Genomic DNA, 11,925 nt, shown 5'->3' on the forward strand with positions numbered 1-11,925 from the left:
GCGCTTGACAGCCGCCCTTTGATGGAAGTTCTCGTCTGAATTCCACGATCCCTGATCTACTCTGTGTTTGAGTGTGAATGTGTTTGGTTACATTTTTGACTGACCTCCAAATACTGTAAATTTACTGGTCAAGCACATTGTTGCTGTGCAGTATATTTGATGTGTATAGTGTTCACAACTCATTGAATGAATTGCCCCAAAACAAGAATGATAAAATGGTACATTTTTATCCTGGGCTACAAGTAACGATTATTTTCATATAATAAAAATAATTATATTATATAACCCTAACCCTAACCCTAACCCTATCAATTATAAATATACAACCCCCATCTTCAGTGTAGCCTCACTAAAGTGAACCAAAAGAGACAAAACTCAAACAATTGAACCAAAATAACATTTAACAGCGTTACACTTCTTATAGAATCAACAGCAGAATATAACATCACCAAAGCAGACAACACAAAGCTGTATAAACAATATAAACTCCACATATACAGCCACACAAACACAAATGTTACAGCCAAATACACAATCAGTGTTTACACACCACAGTATACGCTTCTGTAGCACGCACACGCGACTCTACGTTGCCAGGCAACACAGCGGTTGTTTTCATTCTTATCTGGAGACTAACTTCAGTGAGTTTGTTGTTGTTGTTGTACTCACCTGTCTGAACGGCTTTCTGCGAGTCTTGTGCACCGCAAAGTCTTCCTCAATCTGCTCCAGGTTCATCTTCTCTGCTCTTTCTTTCTCAAAGCTAAAAAGTCCACTCAGGCTCTCCGTCCCTCTGCTCTCAAATTCAAAATGTTTTGAACGGGTTGAAGCTCCGCAGTCACATCGGGAATTATTATAAAGAACAACAGAGAGTTGTCACACCTCACTGAAGCTCAAAGTTACTCAGTGAATGCAGAAATAGCAGCTCGAGGATCCACCGCGAACATTTTAGCATTTAGCATGTTAGCTAGACCAAGAATGCACCTGTTGGCGACATTTCATCGTAGATCATTAGATTTGCATCACTGGGCGTGCTTGCCGGGTGTAGTATAAAATCAGTGATTCATTAAGGTAGATGCTAACTTTTTAAACTATGCTGAGGTACCCATAATGACATGATCCTTGTATGTACTGTTCACTGACTGCTAGCCAGTGAACGTAGGCCTACGCATTAAATATGTAGGCTAACTTTTAAAACTTTTCAAGAGTGCCACATCTGAGCTCTGCCCTCAAGCGGCCGCGTCAACCTCTTCTGTTCTTCTTTTCTCCGTTTACTGGCGGATCGCAATCGCGTATATGAAAATTTGTCAGAGTCCAAATACGTCCAACTTTTCATCGGATTGGAAAGTGAACATATACAGATACGCATGTCTAACCTATTGATACCATATCACTTACTTATACAAAATGTATCAGACGAATGCCCAATGAATGCATAACGTATACAAAAATATGGCATATACAAAATATCGGCAACACGCTGGTGTACGTAGATATAAGGTAAGGTATAAGTAGTATTCGTTAAGAGAAGGCGGTGTTACGCTGGGGTGCGTTGTTGAACGCTGATGTTTTTAGCATGTTCAAAATTACCGGGCGAATACTTACCTACGTAAATATAGTACGTAATACCTACGTGAATACAGTACGTGAATACGTTAGAGGTACGTTAGATATAGGCTATGTCGGCTGACGGTGAACCCTACAGCCAACTTATTGATAACAAGTGGATACTCTATTCGTAACCTATGTTAAGCTTATCCCTGACGACGGAGTAACTTATTTTTAATATGAAAGATGGCATCTGTATTATCTGCCTACCATTAGTTTAGTTTGTTTACATTCCTCCTGTTGCAAATTCAAAAATTGCACTTCAGTAATGCAATTCTACTACTATTTTTGTTCTGTTCTGGTTTGTCATGTTTTTCATGTGTAGCATAATTGTCTTTTCTACAACTGTCTTGCTGAATGACAATACATGATCCTTGAATCCTTGAATCCTTGAGTGGAGGGTATACGAAGTATATACCCACCTATTTTTCTGTCAATTTACAGTATAACCTGTATCAGCCAAAAAGCCACTGAAATGCGTGGGAGTTTGCCAACTTTCCCCTTACTGGTTGACCCGTCTACTTAATAGAGTAGGCTATACCCACTTCTTCGGGGCCCACAACACCACTGGTTCCATAAGTTAAAACTCTTTTCCATACACACACATTTGCAAAGTGAGAAATCAAATTCATTCCCTCTAACCCCTGAATTTCATGTTAGTGCATCATTAATACCAAAATAAAGGTTCAGAAGTAAAACATGGCTCCATGGGCTCCCACCTGTGTCAATACACTGTCAGTTTATTTAGCTTTAGCTTTCGGCTAAAGGTTTAGCTGTTTCCATGTCTGTACGCCTCGAGGGTGCAAGTTGAATAAAGATTACATGTGTCATTATATTAAATAGCGGCAGCTCTTGTTCTTGCACATGGTAATAGGGTGACATACATTTTACATGAGTTCCACTGACCGGCTACTGCTCCAAGGTTGCTCACTTCATTTAAAGTGCGGACAGAATTAATTAGGTAAATGTCTCAGAGGTTAATCATTTTCCCCCTTCTCTTTTTTCAGCAAAGTTTTTTTCTCCCTCAGTACTGTGCTCACAGGCTTTGTCTTAACACAATTGTAACATGTGTTTTTTTATGTCCTGTATCTAATCCTTTCTTGCTGGCGCTTTCTCTTAAATTAAATCTATATATTTAAAAGTCAGACTAGGTTATTTTAATTGATTTCTTACAGTATTCCATGTGCACATTATATCACACTATACTCTCACACTATACACTATACTCTCTCTCTCTCTCTCTCTCTCTCTCTCTCTCTCTCTCTCTCTCTCTCTCTCTCTCTCTCTCTCTCTCTCTCTCTCTCTCTCTCTCAAACACACACACACACACACACACTTTCACACAGACTGATTAGAGGGTGGTCTATAAAGCCTGAGGTTAAGTTGATTAATTAACATTGATATAGATTAATTAGCTGTAGCGACACCTTGATCTATGAAATCACCTCCATATGTGTAGCCAGCTATGTCTTTAGCTGTGGGGTAGTTTGAATATGTAGTCAGGCGACTGCATGTAGGATTCTGGCTGCATGCATGTGGTTGTACATGGGCCTCTTTTTACCCAGCAATAAGAAACACAGAGCAAAGGAATAAACTAATAATAGTTGATAGATAAATGAAGGGAAGGATCTGAATGCATTTTGCACATGTGCATTTAATTTGACATAATTGGCTAAAAAATGAATGCAACTAATTTTTCCACGACAAGAGAGTTGATGTTAAATCTTTGTATGGTTTTGAAATGCAAGGAAAATAATCAAATCATTGGTTAATTGTTCTCTATTTTAAAAAACCAGACTAGAAAACATGACTGTGACAGCTGAGAACTGAAGCTGTGTTCCAAAAGCTTCGCAGTGGCTCAGGCAGCTAATGCATATGCTTTAAATTTAAGACTGTATGGACTCAAATTCCAGCCATTGTAATGCTGCCCCTGTTGCTGATCTCTCATGTATGTAACTTAAGTAATTGTACCATAAGAAGTCTAATTTTACTTGTAATATTTGCCTTAGGCCTGCATGAAATGGATACAAGTTTGAGAGGAGAACCACTCTTCCTCTGAAAACCAAACAAAGCTTTTTTGGTTTTTAATAATAAAGCAAATTGAGAGAAAGTGACCCAGCTCATCCATTCCTCTTGAATGCCTTCCTTCCATCGCTCTCTCCATCTCCACAGCAGAGAGGGTCTTCCACTGGCTGGTATCATTAAACATCAATATGGCTGCTTATTTAGAGTTTGAACTGTGTGTGAATTAGAGAGGGGGAACTCTGACAATTCCCTGGTGCTAAGCCCTCCAAGTCACATGCGGTTTGTCAAGCTTTGTCAGAGGACAAAAAGGGAGAGCGAGGAAGGGAGGGAAAGTGTGTGTGTGTGTGTGTGTGTGTGTGTGTGTGTGTGTGTGTGTGTGTGTGTGTGTGTGTACCTCCTTCCCTTCCTCGCCTGAATGTGTGTGTATAAGGGTGAGTGTTGAGGATGAGTGGGGAGGCATAGCTGCCGGGGTCTCCATGGCGATGATGCTAGTTAGCTAGCTAGCGCTCGGGGGCCCTGGAGAAAAGTGACAATACAAGGGACTTAGCAGCAGCCGCAGCTCAGCAGCCGCACTGCATTAATGAGATTTTTCACACTTATTATACACACACTCCCAGCTAGCGCCATAGCAGGAGCGGTCGAGTGGTGTGTGTGCTCATTGTGCGCACACGTAGACCCCTATTCCACCAGCGTCTGTGTGTGTGTGTGTGTGTGTGTGTGTGTGTGTGCGTGTGTGTGTGTGTGTGTGCGTGTGTGTGTGTGTGTGTGTATGTGTGTGTGTGTGTGTGTGTTTGACAACAAAATTAGGAGCAGCCCGTGATTGTTTACGAGAAGTCGCACATACAAACACACACAAGAAATGTTTTCACTCTCAATCAACGTCTCTATGAAACTCTGCTACCCATTCACAAACACACACACAACACGGAAGTAAACAAACAAACAAACAAACAAAGACTAAATTATAGAGCTAGGCTCCAGGCTGTTATTACAAACCATTATGCTCCTTTATTGTATTGTGCTGCTTCATCTCCAGGGTAACGTTGCTCGGGAAAGTACTCCTGTCGTTTAGAAAAGGAGATGTGCAATGCTTCAGCTGCAAATACCTCTCTCATGGTCAAAGTCTAAGTATATTCTACAAACATGTGCAGAAACACACAGATTGGAAGTGCAAAGACCGATGACTTTGATTTTTCATTAATCTTGGGATACTTCTGTAAAAATATAACCCATATAATCTTAACTCCAATATGCGTTGGGCCTAAACACAACCACCTGGCAAAAATTCATGTTTGTGATAATTCAAAAAAAAAAGGTCAAGTATATATTTGACTCTCAGCTAAGGAACACAATAAGTCATAGTTATTTCATATAATCAATAATCATAAAATCATATATTTTATGTTTCCTTCTGTTTTACATTTTATCTATATTTCTTTTGTGCAAGTCTTTTTTATTACTTGCTGTGACCGCTTTTAATATCTACTTGTATCTCTTTGAAAAGTTCAACTGGAAGTTATAATATTAGAAAAATGTATGTATGCTGCAATGAGAGGGATGTTAAAAGTTAGAAGTAGGAGTTAGAACCAAAAACAGTTTGATGATGTTGGAATTGAAAAGATATGTGAAAACACAAACCAGAAGCAGTTTGGTTAACCAAAGTGGTGAACCGAGTTATTATTATTTAAGAAATCTTTCATTTGAAATGACAAATAACATTACATTTAAATGATCCTATAGTGTGGTCTGTTTGGCTCGAGCTCATATGGCTGTGGAGTTGTCTGTGAGTTTTCAGTGGCGAGGGAGACAGATGTCAAAGAACCAACTACTGGCAAGAAAAAGTGCACCACCTCATATAATATTGCCGTTGCTGTTTTCTTGTTATTTTTAAGAATGAAACATTTGCACATTGTTTTGCTGCATTAAACATTATCTCCAGAAAACCAACAGCTGATAAATAACACAAATATTGCCTAGTTTGAGTCTTATTATGTCTGTTGACATATCTTTCTGATATGAAAGAAGATTATTTTCATCTTTATCTTATTATTAGTACATCAGAGCCTTCACATTTAAAGTAAATGTAAATACTGCCGTTTCTTGCGATTTATGTTAGAATTACCATCAGTGTGTGCTGTAAGAAGAGAAGCAGACTCTATATGACGCCCAGCCCTGCCTGACAGAAAGACGAGGAGAAACAGACTCGGGAGGAAAAACAATTGTGTGCAAAGGAAATGAGAATCTCATTCTACAAAGGAAGTGTTCCTCTGCTGCCTGGCTGCTGGCTCACAGATTAAAGCAGCTGTCAATTGATCAAATATTTGCATTTTCCTTCCCCTTTTTTTTTATTGTGTGCATTTGCAACGGTGTGTGTTCATGCACACACCGTGCAGAAAAGGTTGCATACACACATAGACACCTATATTCAAAAATCAAAGCACAAACACACACACACACACACACACACACACACACACATTCAGCACCATCCATTTTCATCGAGGGATATCTCTTGACGCTGTGAGAAGGGGGGGGGGGGGGGGGACTTTTTGCAGCACTGACAGCACATGCCCCCTCGAGGGTAGCAAAGATCAGGGGCCAAAGTGCATAGGGCTTGCCCTTATCGCCGTGGCAACATCATTCTCAGGGGGAACATTCCCACCAGTGTGAGGTTACTAAATCCAACCGGTGATGCGTCCTCACTTGTAAAGTTACACTTCAAAAATGTGTACAGCAAATCATTCTTACTAAATGCAATGACAATACTGGACGCATGGCCTCCATGTGCCTGTCGTACTGAGTCACTTTGAAGCCAGACACCGCAAAATTGAACAATGATTTTTTTTATCAGTGTCTTTAATGTATGCTGTCTGGTCAAGACTGTTACGTTTCCACTTTGTAGATAATGAACTAACTAAAACTAACTCCAAAACAAAAGAGTATTGGAAACTGAATGTATAGTAGGGTTGTCACGATATCAGATTTTCACTACACGACTATCATGGCCAAAATAATTGACGATAACGATATTATCGCGATATCTATAGAACGTTTTATCATCTTTAACTTTGTTTATTGTGTGTTTTGGTTCTTTTTTGGCAAATTAATTACATTCAAAATAGTCGTGTAGGGAGGTGGAGAGAGAGTCTGGAACCGTAAATGTACAAAAGCGTACAAAAAGCACAATTATAGTGAAAAGTCCACCAGATGAAATGATAATCTAAAAAATCCACAAGGCCTAACAACTACTGACACTACCGATAATATCATATGAGTAATATTAACATGATATCAATATTTCGTTTATAATTTCAATGTTGACATGTTACCGTGTGGGATCATTGAAGGTTAGTGACCTAAACTCAAATGAAATGCTTTCCTATGAGAGATAGTTACATTAGTGGATATATAATTCCTCCGGCTAAACTTGTCATATAAGTTGTATATTACATAATGCAACAGTGATGCTCATTCTCCCCTAATGTTTGAAAGGTTCAAAGAGAAGCAAATGACAAGTTATGTGATAAACATGTGTGACTGGCTCACCACGCTGTGAAGTTAAAGGAGGGTTCTGAAGTATTTCGTCCTTGGTAATTACTAATTAGCCGGCCAAGAAATATTTAACTGGTGTGTAAACAGACCGAGAAGCTTAAATGAAAAAGATGTTGATTTGAATCCAGAAATAGTTTGTGGGCACCAACTGCCACTGAGTTTAGTTTATACAAACAAACAAAACAAAACAGATCGTTTAGTCATCACATGTTACGATCAGTTATAGAGGATGCTGTGTATGCACCAAAACTAATAAAAACACATTACGTTACTCAGAAAAAGAATAACAATTCTAAACTGATGGTAACATTAGGTGTGCGTGTGTGTGTGTGTGTGTGTGTGTGTGTGTGTGTGTGTGTGTGTGTGTGTGTGTGTGTGTGTGTGTGTGTGTGTACGTGTTTACGGCCCGTGTTTGTGTGCGTATCTGTGTATGCATGTCTCACCTCCTCCTCACCCTGCTCCGCTGAGAGATGAACAGATGGACACAGTGGGGGGGGGGGGGTCGAAGGACAGAGTCTAGCGAGGCGCAGAGAGACAAAAGGAAGGAGTTCTCTATCTCGTCTCCTTCCTTCCGCAGTAACACAAGACACCAAGCTGTGCCGCAGACGTGTCAGACTAACAGGTGATACAGAGGTGTCTTCCAGGGAGCATTTGGTTGACAGTGGGACGATGTGATTTGACGATGTGAGTACTCACAGGTGACTTTACAAGGAGGCATCAACGGTATAAATGATGAAAACATAGCTGCAAAACTGACATGTTTACACTACAGAATATGTTTATGAGTATTTCAATGTCTGTTATTGTCATGCATGCGGCATTGTCTTTCTTGTTATGCTCCTTTTTTCTTTGCAGAATGTAGACTTTCTAAAAAAGTGCAGCACCGGGGTGAATTTAGCCATACGTGAACTCTTGGTCTCAGACAAACTATAAATAAGGCCCTGTTAAAAGAAACCTCTCTATACACTAGGTGACATGTAGAAGAGACTCATACCATACATGTGATACAAACTTCTACAGTAAATGACGAATCAGATAGCAAAGAACATGATGTGGAAGGTTGACACACAGCAAAGATAAGGCTGCAGGATTACATTTAACAGACACTCTTATCCAGAACTACCTACAGGGACAGTCCCCCTGGAGCAACTCTGGGTTTAGTGCCTTGCTCAAAGGCTCAATGGTGGAAGCACTGGTGTTCTGTTTGGACTCCGTACCACTAGACCACTCGGCCATCACCACCCTTGATGTACAGGTATGTTTTGCTTGGAAAGTTTAAAAAAAACTAACACACATTTTGAATTCTGCTTTTTATTGTTTCATGAGAAAAATGGCTACAACAAAGTAAACAATAGCAATGAAAACAGGAATCAAGATTAATTCTGGTTGAAATTGTCCAATGGTTGAATTTTAATTACAGTAGTGTCATATTAGTTGACAAATAAAAAATGTTTCACTGGTTGACTGGCAGCACGAAACTTAACCAAGCCAAAGAAAAACTGGATCAAAGCAGCAACTTGATATCACCTTCAAACCGCACTGAACGAATCAAAACAGGTTGAAAGCACAAATGTGTTCGAGCCTGCGTTGTACGGGCTGAAAGAAACAACAACAGAAGATGGGAGATGTAAAGAAAGCAGGATTGTTTGTCTTCTTGTCTTCTTATTTCTGATAATACAGCAAACCTTCTCAGATCAACAGAATACATGTGTTTTCACAAGTACCAGCGTGTGTTGAATCACTATAGTATTGAAACACAGTGGAGCTACTTTATATATAGTCGACTCGACAACTACACTTCATGTGACACCTTGTGTAAATACTTACTGTGTGCCAATGCAAAAGGTTTTTGTCTTTAATGTGTTTTCGCCACATTAAGTCCAAGTTATGTAACGTTAAAGTATGGAAACTTTTTTACATGAAATCCTTGCTGTTTCCTTCATTTTGTGTCTTTTGGAGCATTATCCTTATCTCTTTAAAAGGTCTGCTATTAAATGTGCAGACTTCACAGACGGCCACTCGAGCTGTGCAGGTTTTGTTTTGTAAGTTTAAAGTAATGAGTTTAAATATACAGACATTTATTGGCCCATAGTCTATTCACACAAGAAGCAAAAGGGACTGAATAAATCAGCAGCAACAGAGAGTTCAGACAGAAATAATAGAAATAATAATACAAAGGAAGTAACAGGTAGAATATTACTGCACTATTTATCTGTATGGTCTACATCCTGACCTATATCATTTATGCGTAGTCAAGAGGAAGACAAATATATACACAAAGAAATCTAAATATCTTCCACAAATCACACAATTTGATTATTTAGTCAAACATTTTAAAACATGACTTGACTGTATTATTGTTTATTGCCTGCAAACCAAAAAATGATGTGTCCAAAAAAATCTGTATTAAATAGTATATTATATATATGTATATGTTATACATCACACACGCTGATGTAGCTGGTTGGTTGGTAAAAACAGCTCAACTTAAAAACACAAGTAATTGGAATAAATTAATAGATTTTTTCTGCTTGCGTACACGTTTGTTTGCCTTGTTTGTTGTCTGTCAGCTTTGCTAAATGGACAGACATTTTCGGTATGCGATCTCTGCCTGGAAGTGGATCCGATGGGTTTTTCCTGGGACTGTGTCAGCTCCGCTTTGCTCTGACAATCTCCTCCATTTGAGCAGGAATTAGATTTACTTCCCTCTGCCAGCGTTGGCCTTCCATCAACAAATACAGGGCGGCAAGATCACATTTGACAAGTGCAGCATAGGTAATACACGACCAGATCCATCAATATACAATTTTTTATGTGTGGCAATGACATGGCATAAATCCTGAGGAAAAGAGTAAGTGTTGGAAGGATGTCAGTAAGCTGGAGATGTCTGAGGGACACTGAAGGACAAACACAGTAAGCAGCAGCGGTGAACGGTTCATTCCCCGAGTCTCCAGAGTTTAGAAAGAATAAAGTCATTTCAGCAACAGCACTTTTGAATGAGTGTGTAGAAATGAATGTCATTAAAATGAATTATTGGGAGATTCAGCTTTGCTTTAGAGAGCTGAGAAGGACAAGTGTGTTATTCAAAATACATGTTAGTTTGTTTTGTTAGCACTGAAGTTAATATCAAAATCAAGAGCAAGTTGTTGGTTGAATTTCTTACTTAATTTATTGTAAATATATGATTTTATAAGTTTTACAAGCTGTATTTGCAGAATTTTGTTTTTACATAGTCGGATAATGTAGTTATGAAACAACAGAGCACTAGTTTACGCTGGTCCCTCACCAAACACATGTCCAGTTCTCCACCAGTTCTCCTCGCACAAAAGATGTGTCACCACTGGTCATTATTTCTCCTCACTCCTGCGGTCCGTCAGGTCCGTATGAATATGTAATTTAAACCTCATCGCTGTCAAAACTAGCAATGGGATCCATATTTCATATTATTAAACCTTACTTGGTTTGGCCACTGTGCCCCATGTGATGTCATGTCCATTAAAAATGATAAATATAGACGTCTATTTTTGAGAAAATCCAATTTCTATATTACTTTCTCACACATTAATTCAGTAGCCAGCCTAGAAATAGCTTTTTATGGTCATTATGTTATCATACCTTTCTCTTAAGGGATCATAAAAAAAGTAATGAAGCATCCCCACTGAAGCTGAGAGCTGTAAAACAATTAACTTCAGATATGTGGAGTCTGACACAATAGTACAAAACAGCAGCAGAAGATCAGAGCCTTGATACAAATAATTTGCTATGCAGATGTGCTCGATGTTAAGCAAATGACACGTAAAGCATCACCAGCCCTGTCGTAGAAACAAAAATGTACTGTACCATACAATATCCCAGCAGGGTTTTCTCATGTGGGGCCACACATAGATAACTGGAATAACAAAAGGATGTTAAAGTGAGTCATTTTATAGTAAGCTGAAGGGGAAATAGATATTTTTAATAACGTATGCCGTACAAACAGCTCAGAGCGATATGGCTATCATGTGTGAGGAGGTTGTGTTGTTCTCCTTCTGAGTAGTAAACTGCTCCTCTGGGTCCTTGAAAGTTACGGTTTTACCGACTCCCAATTCTTTCGGTTCTGGCAAATTCCCGAAACCTCAGAAATCTTCTCTCCTCACAAAATGCTTATGTGTGTGATTGTGATCTAAACATACTGGCTTCATACATCCTGCCTCGCATCCTCTTGCCAAATGACATCAAACACAAGCCGAGTCGACGCCATTACCGCGCAGCTCACTGCATCGGCCTCCACAAGGCCTCGTTCTTATCTTGTTTTCCACAGGGGGAAATACGAGTTCTGAATTGTTTAGCTCAGCCTCTGCTGATAGCCATCATCTCTGACGCTATTTGCTCGCAGCGCTGCACGGCAGCCAAGATGGATGCATGAGCGCCGTCTCTTCATTGATGAGCGAAATAAAACTTTACGCTTGACAGTCTGTCCCAAAATGGATTCCTTTGCTACCCGCAGGTATGTCTGAGGTACGCTCATAATCCATCTGATGCCTTTCAAGCATGGGACAGCATGGCAGGTTTGCCTCTGGTGGTGAATTCCCTCTGTGCCCGTATGTGTGTTTGTGTGATAAATTAAGTCTGTATGCAACAATGTCTTTGCCTTGTGTGGGTAACAGAGAAGAAAACAAGTACATCTGTCCTGCTTTGCTTCAAAACATGACTCACTGCAGAAATCTAAGTAGCGTATATGTATTAAATGTTAAATCAAGATAA

The 11,925-nt window shown here is 39.5% G+C and overlaps 1 protein-coding gene across 1 annotated transcript in view; it reads right to left on the reverse strand.

The window, feature by feature from the left end:
- The window catches only part of jarid2b (jumonji and AT-rich interaction domain containing 2b), a 154,238-nt gene extending 153,461 nt beyond the window's left edge, over window positions 1-777 (reverse strand). Inside the window, 1 exon segment of the mRNA XM_029442647.1 lies at window positions 670-777. Within this exon segment, the coding sequence (XP_029298507.1) occupies window positions 670-735 (66 nt within the window). The 5' untranslated portion in view covers window positions 736-777.
- Between the last annotated feature and the right edge of the window lie 11,148 nt (window positions 778-11,925).

Source organism: Cottoperca gobio, chromosome 11 (assembly GCF_900634415.1).
Source record: "Cottoperca gobio chromosome 11, fCotGob3.1, whole genome shotgun sequence".
In the NCBI taxonomy this organism is placed as follows: domain Eukaryota; kingdom Metazoa; phylum Chordata; class Actinopteri; order Perciformes; family Bovichtidae; genus Cottoperca; species Cottoperca gobio.